Below are 23,407 nucleotides of genomic sequence, written 5' to 3' on the forward strand. Positions count from 1 at the left end.
CTTTCCCGAGCGACTCTGTTGACCTTCGACCAACACTCGTTGTGGTCTATGATCGTGATGGTAAGGTTTTTGAGATCCTTTTTTTCAATCACTATTAGACTGCTATTCGTTTGGAAGGCTTTACTATGTAGTTTCCGTTGTAATTGCCCTACCGTTGTCTAATTTATACCATCCTGGATAGGTAAGGACATTTTTGATTATTTTGATTTTTTTGTTTGAGGACTGCCCTCAATGCAGTTATTACATCTCAACTGTCACATCCTTTGGAAATCGCGAAAGCAAATTTACATGATCTAACATTGTTGGGTTGATGTTTAGACGAGTTGTATATACATTATGTACACAGCCATGTATCACCATCATTGATGGCGATCCGATGGATACATCTGTTGTAGGGTTGTCACTGACTCAGACGTACTTATGAATATGATTATTTTCTGTGACTGTATCTTACATTAATTTGTAGGATCCTTTACTATAGATAATTTAGCTGATCTGTAACAATAACATCTTCATGCCTTATATATCATGTACTGTAGTACGCCGCTAGATTAAAACTGACGTGGAAAGGTAACATATGGCCACCGTAATATATATACTGTGGATTCATTATTATTCGTTGGATACCAATTTTCGTGGTTTTCGTGGTCACAGTCAAACCACGAAATTAGATATTCAACGAATGATAATTTTTCGATTGGTTTATGTGCAGAGTTCAGCAAAACCACGAAAATAAATATCCACGAATATGCAAGCTTTTCTTAATCCACGAAAATTGGTACCCACGAAAATAAATGAATCCACATTATTCTGTCGCCCAACACGCGAAACAAGTAATGTGTTTTTTAATTTGATAGATATTTTTTGTGTTTTTGTATATGTTTGTTTTTCTTGAGATTGTAACACAGTGATGACTGCTGTAACCTTAGTTTGACTAGTTTACTGATTATGTCGGTTTTGTTCACGCATCGTTGTAAAACAACAGAATTTGATGCGACTGTCATAAAAGTGAGAGGTTTAGCGCTTTAAAACCAGGTTCAATCCACCATTTTCTACATTTACCAAGTCAGGAATATGCCAGTTGTTGTGTATTCGTTTGATGTCTTTTATCCTTTGATTTTATCATTTGATTATGGACTCTCTTTTTTAATTTTCCTCGGAGTTCAGTATTTTTGTGATTTAACTTGGATACATTTTCATTTAATACTGTTAAAGACATTGAAAAGTCACGGCAATGTTGAATACTTATCTATTTAAAATTACATTTCCTTCCTGTGCAACTATATTTGAAAAAATAAGATATCCTATTTTAAATAAACTTATTCTAAGATTTTACCTATAAAGCACTGTAACTACATATGAATCATATGTTCATTTATATATATGAAATAAACTACTAGATTGAAACCCATTTGTAGCCGACAGGTTTTGTCGATGTGTCAATGGCATTCACACATAACAGATTTCAATGCGGGGTTCGATTCCCTGTGAAGGCATATACAAATTACAAAAAGTAAAATCTAAGTTTTAAAATCAGATCTATAAGTGAACAGAAATTAGTAAATAAGCCAATTCAAACTTAATGAAATTAGGCCCACAGAGGAATCCAACGCTATTGTTTGGTTTGTCAATTTCTGCATCAAATAAAGGAAGCATAAATTCTAAAAAAGAAACCACGGTAAATGACTAGGCTAACGTCACGGTCTCAATGAAAATAGTTGTGTACGTGTAGAAAAGCATTTTCTTTACAAATGTGTAGACTTGTTGAATGTAAACCGTCGAAGTATTAAAATTGCGATTTGATCCATGTTATACGCATCTATCACATTGAATCTAAGATAACGGATACAACAGACACAGTTAATGCTGCCTCATATCTTCACTCACATCTAAAATTCGACAATAAGGGTCAGTTGAAAACAAATTGTTATGACAAGGGAGATCATTTCAGCTTCCTTATTCTACCCTTTCCATTTTTATGTAGAAAAATAACAAGCAGCGCCTTTATACGGAGTATATATGACCAAGTTACGACGATACACCATGGCTTGTATGTCTCATCATGATTTTTGTGATAGAGAGTTGGTGGTTACAAGGTAGCTATTAAACCAAGTGTTCTAGGTGGTGAAATTGAAATCATCCCTTCGTTATTTTACCGAAGCAACCACTAGGAAGTTGTCATAGTATTTACATTTACAAAACTGCATTTAAGGTGGTACCCAACACTTTCACTAAAACTAATTTGGCTCGTTTAATTTTCATAAAATTTTGTCAAAGTATTTACTTTGACCCTTTAACAAAAATATAAAAATTTCAAAAATTTTGAACCAACCGTTTTGTCAGAAAAATTACACTGGTGATATAGCAGTTTGACAAACACCAATTTTGATCATTGAGAAGCTTAATATTCCTTTTACACCACAACGTAATTAAAACGTTTAGCTGACTTTACAGAGTTATCTCCCTGTAGTGTTAGGTACCACCTTAAGGATCAGATAAAGGTTCAAATATATAGATAACCGCTAGCAAAGACCTTATAGAGATGAAGATAAATACTCGCTGACAACTTTACAAACGTTTCAGTGATATATTATATATGCTAGCGGTGTTATTTTATCTACCTTTGCAGCTTTCCCTTTAATGTCTATGTATTATCATGTCACTTTTAGATGAGGCTCGGTATTTATAACACGGCTTTCAAATGTTTGGCTTTCAGTGTTCCTGATGAAGGATGACCAGTTGGGCGCCACGGCATATGACATTTTTATAGTATTAGTTGCATGTTGTGTATTCTCGTATATATATTTTATTTTATTTGTACTTTAACGAGAGGTTGTGTAAATGCCATTATGTTTGACTATACAGCAACAATTTACTACCAATTAAAACACTTTTATATTTCTGTCTTTATCATATGTAATTGTAAGTTTGCTGGAAGTTTTTAATCAAGTCAAGTGGTGTATCTATGATGTAATCATGTCTAATTAGGATTGCTCATGCGATTTTGTCAATATACCTAAAACTATTTGGTGTTTCACAAAATTTATATATTCAACAATAAAACGGCAATTTGTTTCATGTAAGATGGCATTCATCAACAACTGTCTTACAAATTGGTGATTGACGACTGGAAAAAAATTATAATGATATTCAAACAAGGGAGATAACAACATATATTCTGGGGTTCGCAGTATAGGAATATTTCCAACAATAAACATGTATTTTGCTGCAATTCTGGATAAGCTTTAGATCTATATCTAGTCCGTTTTTTAAGGGTGTATTGGAATCGACTTACAACTGAGTGATGCGAACAAATGTGTATATACAAACACAGGTAGATTTTAATTAAGACTGAATTTAGAATGAAATGTAACATATTCACACTACCAAAACGAGAAAAACGATTTATCTAAGCAATGTTTTATAGCACTCAGAGTGTTGATTTTCAAATGACGGAGTAAAACAACTGACAATAATACAAATTTACTATAAATGAACGCCTTATCTATATATGTGGTATAATTTTGTTAAGACATCTACCGGCTGTCAAGAGAAAACCATCTTAACAGATTTAAAATTCGGAAAGAACACCTTCAATTCAAATGTCTTTATTCTGTTTCAGTACAGCACATTTTATCAAGACATATACAATAATTTCAACGACTCAATCCATAAAATGTTTTTTTTGAGTCAATACGGGTCTAGATGTTATATCTGTGCGTTCTATCACGTCTGATCATGTCTGCAGCTTTCTCCCCAATCATCATGGCTGGTGCGTTTGTATGACCTGAAGGAAGATATCTCATAACGGATGCATCTGCCACTCGGAGGTTCTTGATACCAATAACCCTGTTAGACAAAAGTATGTTGATTTGTTAAACTAAAGAATGGTCACTGATATATTTGTTTATGTCTATGATGAAATAAAATCGAAACTTTGCTGCATTGAAAGTGTTTATATTTTATTAAAGGTTATTTCCAGGAGTAAAAAAAAGATATATTACAGTCAATCCTGATAATGTTATCCTAGATTCCATTTTTAAGGAATAATTAATTAAAAAAACGTTTAGGACGTAACGGTCACACGTTATGACGTTCAGCCAACCAGAAGGCGTGATACATCAACAAGTAAATTATTCACAAAATATATTCACTTACAACATAACTGAAGCAGAGAATTACACGAATATTTTAAACTTCAATTCGTTACATCAACGATATGTGAATAACTGAATTAACAATAAATGAAGAATATGAAGAAGAGAGATCTAAATGTATATTTATAATCCTTGTACCTATTAGACACTGGCTTATAATTTCATACGCATACCAATATCTTAACATGAGGTTATTTTAATTTAGTGTTTTATGTTTTGTTTGAAGCGCAAGCAACCTACAGAAAATATAAAGCATCAATGTACAAAAAACTGGCAGACGACGAATACATTCGGAATATCTCAATGATATAATTTTTAATCTTAAAATCAAAGAGCCCAAACAGTAGCGGTTCCTTTACATTTCATTTAGTAAGTTGTTAAAAATTATAATCTGTTATGAATAACAATTTTGAAAAGATAGTCGTAGATGTTTTGAGGTACGATACAAAATATGTTTTGAAATTAACTATACCTTAATCTTGAATCAACAACAACCGACGGGTCATTAACTGACCCCATTCTACATGTGCCTATAAAGTGAGTTGCCGTCGTTAGGAAATGACGTCCAATACATCTCCAGTAATTATCCGAATCAAAAATGTCTTCACTACAATGTCCAGGTACATCTTGTCTAACCAAAGTAGCCCCGATAGATTTCCATGCTTTAGTTTGTTCTAATGAACGCATTAACCGAATGCCTGAAATTATATTTGAACGTGATCCAATACAACAGCGTATGATATACCTTATGTGAAATGTTCTATTGACAGTAAGTTTATTGTGTGTTTTTGTTAAATATATTTTCTCCAATAATTGTGATTACAGAATTTTGTAAAAATATATAAACGTATGCATTTGACTATTGACAAGTGAAAAACATCTAGACTGCTTTCACAAAGGGAATAATTAATTAAACAATAAATTAACTAAAGGTGGTACCTAACACTACAGGGAGATATTAAGCTTCTCAATGATCAAAATAAATGTTTGTCAAACTGCTCTATATAACCAGTGTAATTTTTCTGATAAAACGGTTGGTTCAACTTTTTTGAATTTTTTATATTTTTGTCAAAGGGTCAAAGTAAATACTTTGTCAAAATTTAAAGAAAATTAAACTAGCCAAAGAAGTTTAGTCAAAGTGTTGGGTACCACCTTAATTGTTAAAAAACTATTTTAACGATAGATAATGTCCATTATTGCAATACTGGTACTTTCAATCAAGTACATGTCGAACAATACTGTCAGTTCTACTGTTAATACTATTTGCGTTAAAGTCCATTTGACGAGGCTCAGTACTTGTACATCCCGTCATTGTGTTGTTTAATCTTGATTTTTGTTTTTGCTGATGTGCAGTGTACATGTATGTTTGCCTGTTTGTGATTCTTTGTTGATTTGTTTGTTTTAATAGTGATTAAGATTATAATATTTGTTGATTGCCTCACCCCTACTTTTGACATTTTTGTTTGTTATGGTTTGTTCAAACATTGATGTTAATATAATTAAATTTTATACGACTGTTATACAAGTGAGAGGTTGAGTAGCTATAAAACCAGATTTAATCCACCATTTTCTACATAAGAAGATACCTGTACCAAGTCAGGAATATGACAGTTGTTATCCATTCGTTTGATGTGTTCGATTTGCTATTTGATTCGAGACTTTCCATTTTGATTTTTCATTTGAAGAGGGACTTTCCGTTTTGATTTTTCCTTTAGAGCTCAGTATCATTATTTTACTTTTTCTATCAAAGTGTTACAGAATAGTTGTTATATCATTATTTATACCTCTTACAAAGTCTTCAATGTCCTCTGGGTGAGAAAGATATCGTGGATCAATAATAGGAGAACTAAATGGTGAATTGTCCGAAAGCCGCAAATTACCTTTACTTCTAGGTTGTAATAAGAACATTCTCGCTATGAAACTGTCTTCAGCAACACGTTTTAAATGTTCTTTTACAATCTGAAATGTAACATTTGTATGAAATAATAACCGTGTGTAAAACACCCTAATGTTATGTGTGTCGTGTTATTAGAACCGCATTGCCTTAGATTTTAAAATTAAATAGATATTTTTGCAAAAATAATATTTAACACAATTCAATCATGATGAAAAATATTTGTTTAGAGAACAAATGAAGTTCTCTTCAATATTATTTAATTACGATACGCGAGGGCCCTCATGGGGTTTTTGATTATGTGATTACTTGGCCGTTTTTTTAATGATTATTTGATTATTAAGCCAAATATTTCATGATTATTTGATTACCTAGGACTGTATTTTTAGTTTATGATTATTTGATTACTAAAGATAAGCAAATATTTAATGATTATGTGATTATATTGGCAAAAAAATGGTGATTATGTGATTACTAGGACCCCCCCCCCCATGAGGGGCCTCATACGCCAATTGTTTGTCTGGAGTTAAACATAACTTAAACATTATTGAGACTTACTCATTGACCTATTTAACATATATTATATACACTTCAAATTTAAAAAAAATAAGATTTGAATAGAATCGTTCAAAAGTACTGTCTTATGGTACGTTAATCTGTGGTTTGTATTCCAGCTAAACTAAACTGCTGTCCTAGAACAGACGAAAATGTTCAAAAAGATATTTATTCTTAATTGAAAGCTATTGTATATACTTCTTTTTTAAATGCCGGATATGGATTACGAACAAAACGCTCTTCGTAGGCCCGGTTAGTAAACAGAATTTCAATTTGTGGACCTCTTGTAAATAGCGGGTTGACATTTTGAAAAATTATTCCTTCAACTTCGTTTCTTGAAAAAAGTCCTACAAAATACATATAAAGATATTTATTATATACTTAGTGGTAAATACAGATAAATTGTATGTGTAATACAATCAATGGAAAGCGTGCTGTATCAGCCACCCGTGATGATATCGATATCAGCACGGTTGCAAAAGCTTTATCACACCTTTAATCTGTATGACGTCACGTCATCGATTGCAGTCACTGTTGCAAAGGTTTTATCAAAACCGTAATCTGTATGACGTCATGTCAAACCTTCTTATCTGTATGACGTCATGTCACATAAAAAAAATCTACTTCAGGTATATTTATATAATAAAGTGTATATGATATGGCTTTTTCAATATCACACACCGTATCAACCCTCAACCAATATAATCCCTCGAGCAAAGCTCTTGGGATTATATTGGTGTCTCGGGTTGATACGCCATATGATATTCTCTATTGATATAGACATGTTTATAATTCGAAGGTTTTATATTTTTTTACTTTACATGTGTTTACTCTGCGTAGTCATATGACAAAACAATGTTTTTCTATTTAGACCGTTATAATGTGTTTTTTTTTTTTTTTTGTGTTTGGTATTTTGTTACGAAAGCATTACTGATTAGTCTTATGTAAATAAAAAAAAAAAATAAAAAAAAAAATAACGCGTGAACCAAATAGCCTGTTTTAAAAAGTTTGTATTCAATTTTGATTACTTTATATTATACAAATGCATGACGGTATTTTAAATAATACTTTACACAATAAATGAATCTTATCACTTGAGGGTTATTGTTTCGTGGCACATTTGATAAAAATCATTCAAACGTAAACATGAAAAACCATTAACTGTTTTCAGTTGCATTACTTGCCTTTTCTGTTGAAAATATAATCGAGAATTCTTTCTGGTTCTGAAGCCTTTTTTTGGTTAATATTCAATGGCGCAGTTATGTTATATTGAACAGCAAACATCAAGTGATCATACAAATTCTGTCCAACAGGCAGATCAACTTTTAATGGTATCTGTAGAAGAAGACATATCATATCTTTGATAGTTTCTTAGCTGAACATTTTTGTTTCTAGGGGCACTGATGAGTCTTTTGTAGACGAAATGCGCGTCTGATGTAAATATATAATTGAATCATGTTATCTATGATGAGTTTATTTAACCTTCTGTAAAAGTTGCTCTTTCGCTTATATTATGACATATTCTAATGCAACAACGTTTGTAACGTTCATTTTGATTGGATAACGTCACTTATTTACATGGAATCAATGGACAATTGATGCACATGCGCAGACGGCATATGATAGATTTTTAATACATATTTTAACGTCGTTTTCTGTTAGTTTCATAAGAATGGAGATAACAATATTGTATTTAAAGCTCATAACCTCATGATTAGCAGAGGTGCTCCCATATCTACATGTGTGGCTCTTGTTTTCTCATGAGTTCATGTCGTTAGATTTTGTTTATTACATTGATTGATGTACGTCATCAATTTATGACATGTGTACCTTGATAAACTACTATTGGCATCGTATGCATATGTATATTCAGTAGAATAAAACACGTTTGTTGGTGTTTATGTTCAAATGAGCTATTGTATTGTCTGGACGAAACATTTCAATGCTTTTCACTTTGTGTTTGAATAAGTACATTTTACTCAAAAACTGTTTATCACGTTTTGAATTTTGGAGTAGTGTACATATTAACATATTTTCATAAAAGAAACCAATCAACTACAATTCAATGAAAGTATAAAGTATACATCAATGATACAGCACGCAAACGACACAAATAAACAAAACATAGTAAAAAGCAATAAATATGCATTAAAGATTGAAGTGAAATGTTATCTGAATATGAATAAGCTGTTCAGCTGTTAATTTCGATTTAGACTTGTGAGATTGGTGAGTGGCATTCATTTCAATTTCTGCTTTGGACCAACGATAACGAAAAACATAGTTAATCGGTTTCAACTAAAATGTATGTGTAAGCAAAAACAAAAGAAAAAGAAAGCTACCAAAACGTGCGAGATATCATACTTATTCCCAATTGCAAAACGTGAAAACACCTTTGTTTTTTTTATATTACCTTCATTTGTTGAAGATGTTTGCGAGGACCGATTCCCGAGAGCATCAAAATCTGAGCGGAGCGTATAAATCCAGCTGAAAGAATAACTTCATGTTTTGCAAATATCCGTAGCCTCTTTCCATCTTTTACAAATTCAACTCCAACAGCTTTGTTATTTCTTATTAAAACCTGTGTGTCATAGGTAATAGATAAATATTTAGTTTTTATCTATAAGCAGGAAAGATATACAATGGGATTCAAACATAATTTAGTAAAATATTTGATTATCGAAACATAATTCCAATGTGAATGCACGTAAGTTGAAGGATAAATTTTAATTTCAAATTTAATATTAGATTCATAGTCATTTTTATGGAAATAAATGAAAACAACACGTAAAATAAATGTTATGCGTCCGATGCGCTTTTTCTGGATTTACCTTCCTCCGAAACGCTCAAAGGGCCAAACATTTGAAATCCGAAACCGAAACCGTTGAAGAGCTATGTTACAAAAATACTTAAAATAAATAGTCAAACTCATTTAAAGTCAACTTTGCCTAAAAGAGTGACGAAAGATACCAAAGGGACAGTCAAACTCAGAAATCTAAAATAAACTGACAACGCCATGGCTAAAAATGAAAAAGACAAACAGACAGCCTTAGTTTCTTGATAATTTCAAAATTTATAAAAGGACAATTTAGGTTTATCAAATAATGTCAGTACCGAAGTACTAACTACTGAGCTGATGATACCCTCGGGGACTGATAGTCCACCAGCAGAGTTATTGACCCGGAAATTGAAAATTGTGTAAAGTAGTCATTTTCACATTAGACATGTTAGACAACTTTCGCCCTTAAATAAACAAATTTAAGAACTTTGTATTGTCGTCCATTGGAATTCCGTGATGTCATTTAGTCTTGGCGACATATTCAAGTGTTATGAATTACTTAACGGCCAACCAACTCATGATGGCGTAAAATTCAAAGTCAAAGTATAAACTATACGTATGTAATACCGGCTTATGCTCTGCCGTTGCCGTTCAAAATTGTTGTGCATGTATCACTGTTTTATCGGGACTGTTGTGTTCTCTGTAAAATCTATTGCTTTTATGGAAATGGTAGCAAAGATACCTCCAGTATTAAAACCGCTTGTACTATAATACTATTACACAACCTTTACTAAAGGCAATAACGAGTTGTCTCTCTTCTTCATTATTTGCCATCTCTTAATTGTTCCGACTTTTATAGTAAAATACTAAGAATTGCGCATGGTCATAGACGTTCTTTAAAGTAAACATATAGAAACAGAAACTCATTACCTTTGTTACACGAGATCGCAAACTGACTTGCAAGTTCCGTCTATCTAAGGCTGGCCTAAGGTAACAGGTCGCTGTACTGCAACGTTTGCCGTCTTTGACATTCATCTGATTTTTACAAAAACCTAAAATATTTTATGTAAAACAAACAAACAGTTTCCTGCTCTATTGGGCTGAGTTAAAGACCATAAATACTATATGTAGGAAAAGTTGAAATTGAGAATGTTTTGTTTGAATAAGAGGAATTTTTTTCAAGGTAGGATTTTTCCCCCCAAAGACAAGATACTTGTATCTAAGTTGGCTATTCTTTTTTATGAATCGAAGCATTACCAAATCTTTTAATTTGTCTTTTATTTGGAATGGGGAGTACTTGTGTAAAGTGTAGAAAAAGTGTTCTAATACTATTGTAAGATAAAAGAGTCTTAGATTGTATGTACTCTAATAGATCTTTGGAATTGTTTAGTATCAACATCTGATTCACGCCACCTCTAAAACAGACAGTTTCGCAATAGATTTTAAGCTTTGATTGCTGATGGAATAGATATTGATTATTTAGAAAGAGGTTTCGTGGATTAATTGGAAGACCTATCAGTATACCGTTATTTGTAAGGACACTTATGGGGTAGTGAAAACAGTTATGGAAGATCCAGTTCTAAATATTTAGTTGAAATTCAAAATGAGCATAGAACAGACCTATTATCGAGGATTTCCTCCTTGGTAAGTGTCATGAGGGTATATGTTGAGTTTTAAAGTCACTTTTAAATCATTGTTGAACAAGAATGTGTCCATAGTACACGAATGCCCCACTCGCACTATCATTTTCTATGTTCAGTGGACCGTGAAATTGGTTTCAAAACTTTAATTTGGAATTAAAATTAGAAAGATCATATCATAGGGAACATGTGTACTAAGTGTCAAGTTGATGTAACTTTAACTTCATCAAAAACTACCTTGACCAAAAACTTTAACCTGAACTTCGCACTTTCATTTTCTATGTTCAGTGGACCATGAAATTGGGGTCAAAACTATAATTTGGCATTAAAATTAAAAAGATCATATCATGGGGAACAAGTGTACTAAGTTTCAAGTTGATTGGACTTCAACTTCTTCAAAAACTACCTTGACCAAAAACTTTAACCTGAAGCGGACGGACGAACGGAGGCACAGACGGACGGACGAACGAACAGAGGCACAGACCAGAAAACATAATGCCCCTCTACTATCGTAGGTGGGGCATAAAAATGGTGGGTTAAACCTGTTTTTTTAACTAGTTGATAATCACACTTCTCTGAGAGTTTTGTTTGATAGTTTCATTAAACAAATTAATTTGTTAAGAACCCCGGTCCGATCCAACCAGGACTTAATTTAGCTCACTCTGTTCCTTTACTAATGCTCTAATGACTGACAGTATCAATAATAATTAATTCTAGATTTCATTTTTTTAACATAAGTGCATCCTTCATTTTATGTTTTCACTTATTTTGTTTTTATTTTGACTTGTTTAATCGTAAAATAGATTAACTAGTTAGGCAGCTAACTGTAAGCTCCAGTTTTCAGGTTTTTTTTATCGCTCTAGATAATAACTACCGACCGTGCAAGACACTTATGTGTAGTCAGTATAGTGAAAAACCATCCTTATAATCTACATATCAGATCTTAGCAGATTACTGTTTGTTTTGTGTGCACCGCATTTATGATGTCATTTCTAATAGACAGACAAAATATTACAGTCATTCCTTATAATTTAATTTAAAATTATATTTTAAGCCAGAGTAAATTATAAAAAAAAAACGTTGATGACGTCACGGTCACATGAAGAAATTATGTCCATGAGCTGATAGACAAAAACAATCATCTAATCATCAGACGCGTTACATTCAAAATTAAATTATTAACTTGTAAACTACCTATTGGATCATCACTATTACAATCTACTGTAGAAAATCCAATTTCCTTTGCCGCTGTTTGGTGAAATGACTGTAAAATACTCCCAGTAAACTCTTTTATTACTATAGGTCCATGAAGTCCTCGTAAAGCTAAAAAACATTTAAACTCTCATATATGACTGAAACGAAGTTGTCTGCAATTGATTATAAACCAATCCTTCTGTTCATGATTTTTGATAATTTGATGTACTTTGTGCTTGATTTAAAAATATAAGCAGTATATAGAAAGGGTATATATATATATATGTATAAAGACTCATTTTGCCAATATTGATATCAGATTGCTCCATTCCATTTGCAACATTTAAACCTCACCAAAGATAATAGATAATAGCTTCATACTCCAGATCTTCAGTTTGCATTGAACCTAAACAGCTAGATTATAAATAATACTAAAAATTTTGAAAAACATGGAATTATGAATATAAGTTTAAAAAGGTTAAATCCAACTTAGCTAAGGCCTCTAGCTCTATGCTTGGTACATCATTGTACATATCAACCTTAGGTTGTCAAGGAATTTTACTTTAATTACAACAATAAAGAGACGCGGAATGATAATCAAAATCTAACAAAACAGCTTGTGAATTTATTTATAACATATAAACAACTCTTCTCTTACCTCCCATATTTGATTGGTTAAAGGACTGACTATGTGTATTTGATATAGGGTGTCTCAAAAACTATAGGGTTAGTTATCATACATGGTTAGTTACCATATGGGGTAAGTAAGGAGTAACTCCAATATCAAAACAAAAAAATCCCATAACCCTTTATAAAAACAACAAAGTGTTGAGGAAAACTCTGAAAGGATTATTCAGACGAAGAAATTAATGATAAAAACTTGAAATAAGTTCATAAAACATAGTTAAAGCTATCAATTTTTTTTATTGTAAGCATAATGGTGTTACTTTCCCTAGAAAACAAACTAGAGGCTCTAGAGGGTCTATGTGCATATCAAACAAAGAACACAGATGGACTCATGACAAAATTGTGTTTTGGTGATGGTGATGGTGATGGTGATGGTGATGTGTTTGTAGATCTTATTTTACTGCATATTCTTCCTGCTTGCAATTTCTCTATCTATAATGAACTTGGCCCTTTAGTTAGAGAGGAAAACATTTTGTATAAAATTACAAAAAATTATCAAATTTATGAAAATTGCTAACAATTTATAAAGAACTATAACTCCTTAAGGGGTCACCTGACTATTTTGGTCATGTTGACTATTTGTAGATTTTTATTTGCTGAATATTATTGCTGTTAACAGTTAATCGTTATCTATAATAATATTCAAGATAATAACCAAAAAAGACAAAATTTCCTTATAGTTTACCAGTTTGGGGGCAGCAACCCAACAACCAGTTGTACAATTCATCTGAAAATTTCAGGGCAGATAGATAATTACTTGATAAACAATTTAACACCATGGCAGATTAAATGCTTTGGTTTCAGAGTTAAAAGCCAAACTCTACATTTGACCCCTATGGTTTATTTTTACCCATGGCAGCCATCTTTTTGGTTGGGTCACCACACAAATTTTAAACTAGATAGTCTAATAATTACTGTGGCTAAGTTTGGTTAAATTTGGCGGAGTAGTTTCAAAGGAGAATATTTTTTTAAAAGATAACAAAAATTTAAGAAAAAACTGGTAAAAAATGACTATAAAGGGAAATAACTCCTGAAGGAGTCAAATCACCATTTTGGCCATGCTGACTTATTTGTATATCTTACTTTGCTGAACATTATTGCTGTTTACAGTCAGTTTGTCTCATCTAAAGTACACGTGTGCTAGTGACATAATACGATATATCTGGGTCAGTAAATTCGATATGGGGATTCACTCTCAACCCGTATAGAATTTACTCACCCGATATATATCGTATTAGGTCAATAATACACCATGTAACTAATAATATGACATCATGTTGTTTCCCATTTAGTTTAATAAATATTTTTACGTTTTAAACAGACAAACAATGAAAAAGCAGATAGAATTACAACTCAGATAGTTATAAAGCATCGGTTTTAGTATAGAATGTCGTTTTGTTCGTAAAAATTAGTACATATTTCCGTTAGTTGGATGTCTTCATTTACTAGCCTTGAGTGTAGTTGGGTTTGGTAAATATAATACTACAATACTATTATTCAAGAATAAAAGTATATCCTACTTGAGTCTTTGTATGATGTGTCTGTAGCATTTTCGAGTTTTCTGAAGAAGGGCAGAACATCGTCGTATCCCCAGCCGACTGCCCCTTCGTGTTTCCATTGATCATAGTTGCTACGACTGCCTCTAACAAAGGCTTGTGAATTTATCGACGATGTACCTCCAAGCACTTTGCCTTGTGGTATGTAAGCTCTCTATGTTAATAATATATGAAATAGAAAAATAAAATGTGCATCTTTCCTGTTAAAAATGTATTTTTAAATATCACAATTTTTTTTCTCAGTTTTAAATTAAATATCTAAAATAAATTTGGTTGATAGTCTCATAATATTGAATTTGAATAGATATAACAAAATCAGGATAAACTGGTTACACAGAGTTCAATTGTCCTAATACGGTATTAATAAGGTCAATGAAATTCATATCGGGTTTGGCTTTGGGGTGTTTGTGTCCTGTCGATAACCAAAAAGTAAGCAGTAACGGCTAAATCTGCCTTTTTTGTCTGCGCGATATAAGAAAATACAAGCTAGCAATACAAAAATATCTCAATAATACTAAAAGTAGTGTGTTCTATCCTGAATATGTACTAAATATTTCATACTGCTAGAAACAGAAAATAATTTAGGAAATTTGAGGCCCCAGAAGCATAAAACATAGAAAATTACCTACCCTGGGTCATAATACATCATAACTCGTAAATGCTATGATTTTATGATTTCAAATGTCTTTATACGGAAAACAATAACTGTGCTTGGAAGTTATGAAAAAATCAGATGTAAGCAGTCATCTCTATAACATTTTACGGAATTTATGTCTCAAACTGGTATCTGCATACATATGACTTTTGCAATTATGGCTATGTTTGAACACTTCTAGTTTATATATTAAATAAATTGTTTCAGATACATTGTTACAGATAGTTCTGTTGAGACAAAAATTCTAAACTGACCATTTGAGGCAGAAAATATGAACTTAAAATGACGAATAGGCATACTGTAAGATATGGACTAAAGACAGATGTAGGATTTGATACTTTATATTATCTTGAATGTTAGAATGATTGACTGCTAAACATTATATGTACAGTATTCTGATATGTTTCAAGGGTAAGTTGGCAATAATTAGAGTTTCAAATTCTTTCAAAAATTGAAATAGGGGAGGGGGTATAAAATGTACTGTGAAGTAAAAATTTGAGTGCATGCAGTAATTTCTATAAGGCTATAATTCTGGTAAATGAGTATTAATGTGAGAAAAACTAATTTCAGAGAGTTTTCTGTTTAAATAAATGTTTTATCAGATTGTGTTTTGTAAATACAGCTGTTTCTCAAACTACGCCTTTTTTGGGGAGATCTAGATTATTTATAGCAAATTAATTTTGCTTACATACTGGTTCCAAGTCATGCTATGTGTTGCATCTCATAGAGACATAACTTTAGAATGTTACCAGTAAATAAACATGTGTATACTGATTCTATTAAAATTTGTGGTAACCCTAAAGTCGAGGTAGGAGTAATTATGAAAATTAGTGTTAGTTTAAACTCTGAAAAAAAGTTCGGGGCATATACCCGTTGAAGATATGCCGCACAGTCCTCTATTTTGACCTTTGAAAAAATAGTAAGGTATATGAACTTTCAATTTCAGGATATGATTTTGTTCAAAACTTCATAGTAAAAGTGGTACAGTATTAGCCGTAAAAGGAGTTCCTATAGGAAGTTCCATTGTCAATATTTACGGAAATGCAATCTTTACCGTTTCAACGAGAGTCAAATGTTATTTGTTTTTATATTGATTTTCGTTCGCATCAATAGTTTTTTAAACTTGTCAATCGCTGACCAGCAAAAATGGACACCATTATGTAGCTTTATTCAAACAAATATTTATATCAAAAAAGATATTACCTCATTTTCATAAGCAAGATGGGAGTACTTTTGTTGAACAGAACGATATCCCCAATCTTTCTCTGAACCTATAAGGGAAGGCCACAGAGATGGTATTTGAGTTACGTCATCAGGTTCCAAATCTGATATTCCAGCTTCCAGCAGAAGAACTGAAGTATCACAATCTTCTGAAAGCCGAGTGGCAACTACACTACCTGCAGAACCAGCTCCCACTACAAAATATAATTACAAAAAAACTATAGTTTTCCTTGTGTAGTCGCTAGCCGTACAGTGAGTTAACTTGATAAATAGTCGTGTTTTAGAACTGCTTTTATCCTACAATTTGGACAATGTTGTGTTATTTTTTTTTCTACTGTTGAAATAAGTTGTCATGTTAGAATAGATAATTATTCACCTAGGGTGATGTATTATGTATTATGGTTGACTATTCGAGGTTCTTTTTTTATGAACCCGTCACCAGCTGTGATTTTAGTATTACTACGAGGGTTTCAGGGAATTTTAAATTGAAAATAAATGCAAAAAATGCGAGTTTTTGTGTCTTTCAAAGCAAAAACAATATACAGAATTGATTGCAGGATAAAGACAATAACTGTTTATGGCTTTAAATTTTTCAACTGTATTTGTACTCAGCTCGGAACAGGAATAATATCTCGCTAAAGCTCGCATTGAATCTGTTTCTAAGCCTCATACAAATACAGCTGATATTTAAAGACACTAAACAGTTATTGTCTATTTATCGGTCAAAGGACCAATATCAATGAAAGTTTGAGGCACACTTGGTCTTTGATTGCAATAGACTGTTTCTTTTATTGTTTTACGACTTGATAGCAGCTCAACACGGAGTTAACGTGTGTCAAAAACCTATCAACATCAATTGAATTGATAAAGAAAACAATAAGACCTGTCTAAGCAAAAACAAATACATTACGCGTAACGCTTTGATCGGAATATCAATATTTCATTGATCTGCCTTTTAAAGGGGCACTAGCTGTCAAATTCATGATCACCGATTTGACTCAAATTCTCATAGTTGATTGATAACAATGTAAAACATTTATCCAAACTATCAAAAGTCTAAACTAAACAGTTTACAGAGCACGGGGTAGATAATATAAAGGTTCGTTTCGTGTGTATTTTATTCCAGACGCCATATAATTAACTATTGATTTGACCTCAGATGACCATATAAGCGATGTTAACATAAATAAAGATATGAATAAATTAAACCATCACGTGCAATTGGATTTTTATAGATCTGTTTTATTTTATTTCATAGATTAAAGATAGATGTTTCTCAATGCTTTTAACCGTATAAGAATGATTTTATGTGCATCGAATTAGTAATCAAATGATTTACCGTAGTTTCACTTTCATTGTTGACATTCTTTTTCTTTGAATAACCAGTACACGCACAATGCATGCGTTGTCAATCTCTAGCGAGGGGTTAAATTGAAGTTCACATACGGATTTAAAGAGGTCGACTCATTCACTTGCAAGTGAATAACTAATTATCAATGTTTCTTAGCGTAATTTGACAAAATTGAACCTTTTTGGCTAAAAAAAGCGATTGTTATTTCACTATTTCACTTTCATTATTGATTGAACAAAAATATCAAACTTTAGATTTTTTATATATCTCGTAGCTAGTGCCCCTTTAACAAGTCAAACACGAGATTGATTACAGGTGACGTATATTTAATATTGCAAGGTATGTAGAGTATTCTAATTAACCATGATAACAAACATCAATATTGATGTAATTTTACAAAAGTTTATGATCGGTTTTAATTCAGAGCGCCCCATTTCTCATTTCTTTGAAAGACCTAACCACGCATAAAATTAGATGTTATTAAATCTCAGTAGGTTTTGAAAAAGAAACATATTTGATACCATATACCATGTATAATAAAAACTGACTACATGTGTACTAAATTATGAAAAGGAAAATATCATGAGTCTATTACAAATGACAACAAGATTAGTATATATTGACCATGTTTACTACAAACAAATTTACCTCGTTGATTTAAAGTTACAGCATTTTTTTATTTTATTCAAACTGCTGAACAGTAACAAATAATAGTAAAGTTTGTATTTCGGGTCCGATAAGTATAACAAAAATATTTGACTGCATCAATCGAATCTGACCAATCGATACTAATAGTCATGGTTTTGAAAAATCTTGCATATTGCCACATAAAATGGTCTGACAATGTATCATGAATAAAGGTATACTATCGTTAACTGACCATCATTTATGAAGAAAAAAAGATGACACTTTCGGAGGACGTGTCGTCCCTGAGGGTATCACCAGCCCAGTAGTCAGCACTTCGGTGTTGACATGAATATCAATAATATGGTCATTTTTATAAATTATCGGTTTACAAAACTTTGAATTTTTCGAAAAACTAAGGATTTTGTTTATCCCAGGCATACATAGCCAATTTTGCATAGGTACTATTTTTGTACTTAAAATCTGTAGTACTGAAAATTTACTTTTGATATTTAGTACTATTTCTTTACTTTTAAATCATTGTACTATTTACGTACCTGTATTATACAGTAATTGATTTGTACTTAAAATTTTGGAACAGAAAAAAATCCAAATTTAAAAATCATAATATAAAGCGATTGGAAGTAGACAAACTATCAAAATGCTTAAAATGTAACGTTGTTACCAAAAATATGTAGTACTTAAATTTTCAAGTACAAATCAAGTACTGTAAAATACAGGTACCTTAATATTACAATACTTTTAGAGTAACAAAATAGTACTGAATATGAAAAGTAGATTTCCAGTACAACAGATTTTTGGTACAGACATAGTACCTATGCAAAATTGGCTGTGTAGATTACCTTAGCCGTATTTGGCACAACTTTTTTTTGAATTTTGGATACTTATTGCTCTTCAACTTTGTACTTTCTTGGCATTATAACTATTTTGATCTGAGCGTCACTAGTGAGTCTAATGTAGACGAAACGCGCGTCTGGAGTACTTAATTATAATCCTGGTACCTATTAACTATTTCGTTTTGATCAAACATAAGCTATTTGCACTCGTCAAACCGTTCCGTCAAATAATAAGCGGAATCAACCAAGGACTGCCGGTTGTAGTAACCCTACATGAGTTCTTATTTTAAGCCAAAACTGTCACGTCAAAAAAACTTACCAACAATATAATCATACATTTCTTTGAAGGGTTTCTCATAGATTCCGGGTGGATCTACTTTCCGTTTAGGAAGAATCATTGCAAGAAAGTAAACAAGAGATGCAATTGCCGATCTACGGACTATTACTTCTGCGAAAAACATTTTATATTGACCAAATACTGACTGAAAATAACAAATATCTACAAAAACAAAAAGATCAAGTTAAATTTTAATACCTTTGATTAAATTCAAGAATGTAAAAGACATATGTTAACGGGCGCACTACGTTTGCGCGCATTTGGTGATTAAAGTGTTTTACGTTTGCCCGCAGCTTTTGATTACATTTGCGCGTAATCATTTTACAGGTAAACTCAGGTAAAAATATATATAAGAATTAAAATAGATTATAATTGACTATATATTTTTTTTTCATTTTCACAAACATGACTATCATTATTAATTTTGAAAATATTTCTTCATTGTTCATTTTGAATTCTAATTATAGGTGAGACAATACTTTTATGAAGATTTAAGCCCAAGTTGAAAGTGATCATTATAAACTCCGTAGTATACATGTAGCCTAAGGCATACATGTAACTTAATTGCGAATATGTGTTTTAACAAATAGTGATAGATTTAAAAATTAGTAAATAATTTAACGTGAAACTGAAAGGGTTTTGATATTATTTTTGATTATCATTGATATGGTTATATTTATGAATTCAGTGTTTACCAAATACGAATTTTTGAAATGCTAAGGCTTTTCTACCTCAGGCATATATTGCCATAGCTGTATTTGACAAAACGTTTAAGAATATTGGTCCTCAATGCTCTTTAACTTCGTACTTTATTTGGCCCTTTTAACTTTTTTGGATTCGAGCGTCACTGATGAGTCTTTCGTAGAGATACGCGCGTCTGGCGTATATACAAAATTTAATCCTGGTATCTTTGATAAGTTTATTTGATTATTTATCACTTTGTACAAGAATAAGCCATTCTCTATAAGCTGAGAGATATCAAGTTTATTTTAAATAATGAATAATTATCAATAAAAAATGTGTATGATTAATCTATTAATATCATAGCGAAAAATTAGAACCATTTTTTTTCTTACAAATATAATGTATATTATTTAGAAAGAAAGTTTTAATCAAATATCTTATAGTAATTGAATTACAAAACGCAAATGTCTAAAGTAAACTGTAAACGATTAGGAATCTAAACTGTTCATTTGAATATTGAAGACTTCAAGTATTAACTTTCTTTTTTTTTATCTTCAGAATAAGAAATTTAATTTACAAAAAAAAGCTTACCTTTAAATATACGTCTTCCTAAATTCTTACCTTTTCAGTAGTTCTCATTAAATAAAAATGTAACAATCCAACAAAGTATAAAATTATGCATAATTTAACTTACCAGGTAAAACACCTAATGATACATTTGTGTATTTTAACAGAGCATATGTGACGAACAAAAATACATGATTATTAATTACAGTTCATTTCGTCGATAAATACATGTTATGCATTATAGTTTATTTCCTCGATAAGTATTCGTACATGTTAAACATGAAGCATGTTAGATTATGAACAAAAAGTAAAATCACAAAAAATAACTGAACTCTGAGGAAAATTCAAAACAGAATGTCCAGAATCATGGGGCGAAATCAAAATCTCAAACACATCAAATAAATGGACAACAATTGTCATATTACTGTCTTGGTTCAAGCATTTTCTCATGGTTAAACCTAATTCTATAGCTAGCTCAAACTCTCACTATTATGACAGTCGTAAAAAAAAAATTATATCTACAGCGATGTTTAAAAAAAAACCCAGACAGAATAGATAAAAATGTCAAAATAGGGATAAAGCAGTCTATGTTCTATTATTATTTTGATCACTATAGAATCAAACAAATTGATAAACAAACATTTACCACGGCTGAATAACACAATGACGGGATGTATCAGAACAGATCTTGAGTCAAACCACACACAAGAAAGAAACACAAAAAGCCACGCAGACAAAGCACATTGAAAAAAAAAACAAAAACGACAAAAAATACAAAACTTACCATAGAACAGAAATTACTTCTTTTTAAATATACTTGAAAGTTACATTTGTATTTTATGGCCTGGTCCTGATTTTAGTATGTCTGCATATTGTATCCTCAATTGTCCTAATTAGGGAGATCTACTTTTCAGAAAATAGCTGGTTCATCTAGGGTTCTGAAAACACTATAAAAATGACTTAGTTGTTTGGGTGTAAAATTAATGGTTTTCAAAATCATTTTTAGAATTACGTTTTGCAGTTGTCCTTATAATTCCCAAAATTCTGTTTAAACTTGTTAAACCACGACCGATATTCGTGTTTAACAGCACTTTCATTACATATTAAAAACTAGTAGTAGCTTTTAATTTCAACGAAGCAGTTTGATCGAATTAAGTAGGTAGTTTATTGTTCTAAAGGAGCATTATTTAAGAACACACATTGTTAGTTTACTCTAGTAAAATTCTTTTTTAGAGGGAAAACAAGCAGCCAATCGAAATCAATTGAAGGACTTTTATTTTAACGAACAAGAATGTCATTCCAAACAAAACTTTTCCTTTCGTCATAATCAAACTCTTTTTTCAATTCGCCGTTTCATTCTATGTAATACTTTTAAAAATGTAAACAAAAAACGTGATTGGTTAAAAAATGTCATAAATAATGGAAATTTAACCAATGCAGTGACATTATTTTGGGGTCCGAACAATGAAATAATCCATGATTCTAAAGATTCTGAAATGGCCAATTTAGTGAGGTCTCCAACATATATTGCTTGACTTGTTTCTTACTACATTCTTCTCTTTGACTTATGCTCGCGAACGCATGATTTTTTTCTAAATTTTCATTTTAACTGGATAACGTATTGCATACAAACAATCTAGCACAAATATTTGAGTAGGTTAAACAGTGAACGCTACGTAAAGTTGTTGGTATTGACCATTTGAATCATTACTTGGGAATCCATAGTTTTTTTTTTTTTTTTTTTTTTCATTGTTTTAATTTCTTTTTTGTACCTATAAAACATTAGATACGTGATGTAGTCTGATTTAATAATAACTCTAAATTTAGTAACAACTTCCAGTAACTTATATAAAATTACTATAGGATCAAACACATTTTTCTAGACTGAGGTTATTGATGTGTAAATCTTGAGCAACCCAGTTTTCACTTTTATGCATGAAACATCTAGACAAATGTGATTATTATAATTCTTATAATTCTTAACCCAATCATTTACAATTTTCATTGAAACTTTCAGTACATTGGCTACTTTTTCCAATCAAATGCACAATTGGGACATTTCGTAACTATATGTATTAATTTTATAACTTAATATTATTGAAAATACTAAAATATTACAAAACAATATATAGATATTAATACAATGAGAATTAGTTCTACAGATGTTATGTGCATTTAGCAACAAAAGAAACGCATTAATGTTACCATACTTTATAATCCAACTGCCTATATTTCTTAAAAAGGATTTGAATTAAATTTCTGTATAAATATTCAACATTCAGAGGCGGATTTAGAGGGGAGCCAGGGGGTCCAGGCACCTCTTTTCTGGGAAAAATTAAGTTGATTATATAGGGAATAACTTGAACATGACCAGAGCGGGCCTCCCTATTAGGTAGTCAGGTAAGTCCTGTTCAGTTTACTATTTTAATCAAGAAACGAAAATTTAGCTAATTCAAATTTGTGGAAAAAAAAATTTTTACCAGAAAAAACAAGCATGACTTTGATGCACCAAACACTTACGATTTCTGTCATTTCTAAGAGAAACCTTATCATCTCCTTTAAAACGACAATTCCAATATGAAACCGTGTGTTATTTTCGCGGCGAAGCTAAATACATAAATCAGAGTTTTTATGATTTATTTTTTTTCAATG

General features: G+C 31.4%; 1 protein-coding gene across 1 annotated transcript; it reads right to left on the reverse strand.

Annotated features, from left to right (window-relative positions):
• Positions 1 to 3,603: 3,603 nt before the first annotated feature.
• Positions 3,604 to 20,927, reverse strand: LOC143042614 (putative GMC-type oxidoreductase Mb1310). The gene is made up of 12 exons (XM_076215017.1): positions 20,883 to 20,927; positions 19,487 to 19,666; positions 16,318 to 16,529; positions 14,424 to 14,613; positions 12,217 to 12,345; positions 10,313 to 10,434; positions 9,017 to 9,184; positions 7,791 to 7,941; positions 6,805 to 6,953; positions 5,942 to 6,116; positions 4,630 to 4,855; positions 3,604 to 3,849 (listed from the first exon to the last, which is right to left on the reverse strand). The coding sequence occupies exons 2-12, from the start codon at positions 19,626 to 19,628 to the stop codon at positions 3,702 to 3,704; spliced, it is 1,812 nt and encodes a 603-aa protein (XP_076071132.1). The 5' UTR covers positions 19,629 to 19,666; positions 20,883 to 20,927; the 3' UTR covers positions 3,604 to 3,701.
• Between the last annotated feature and the right edge of the window lie 2,480 nt (positions 20,928 to 23,407).

Source organism: Mytilus galloprovincialis, chromosome 8 (genome assembly GCF_965363235.1).
Source record: "Mytilus galloprovincialis chromosome 8, xbMytGall1.hap1.1, whole genome shotgun sequence".
Taxonomy (NCBI): domain Eukaryota; kingdom Metazoa; phylum Mollusca; class Bivalvia; order Mytilida; family Mytilidae; genus Mytilus; species Mytilus galloprovincialis.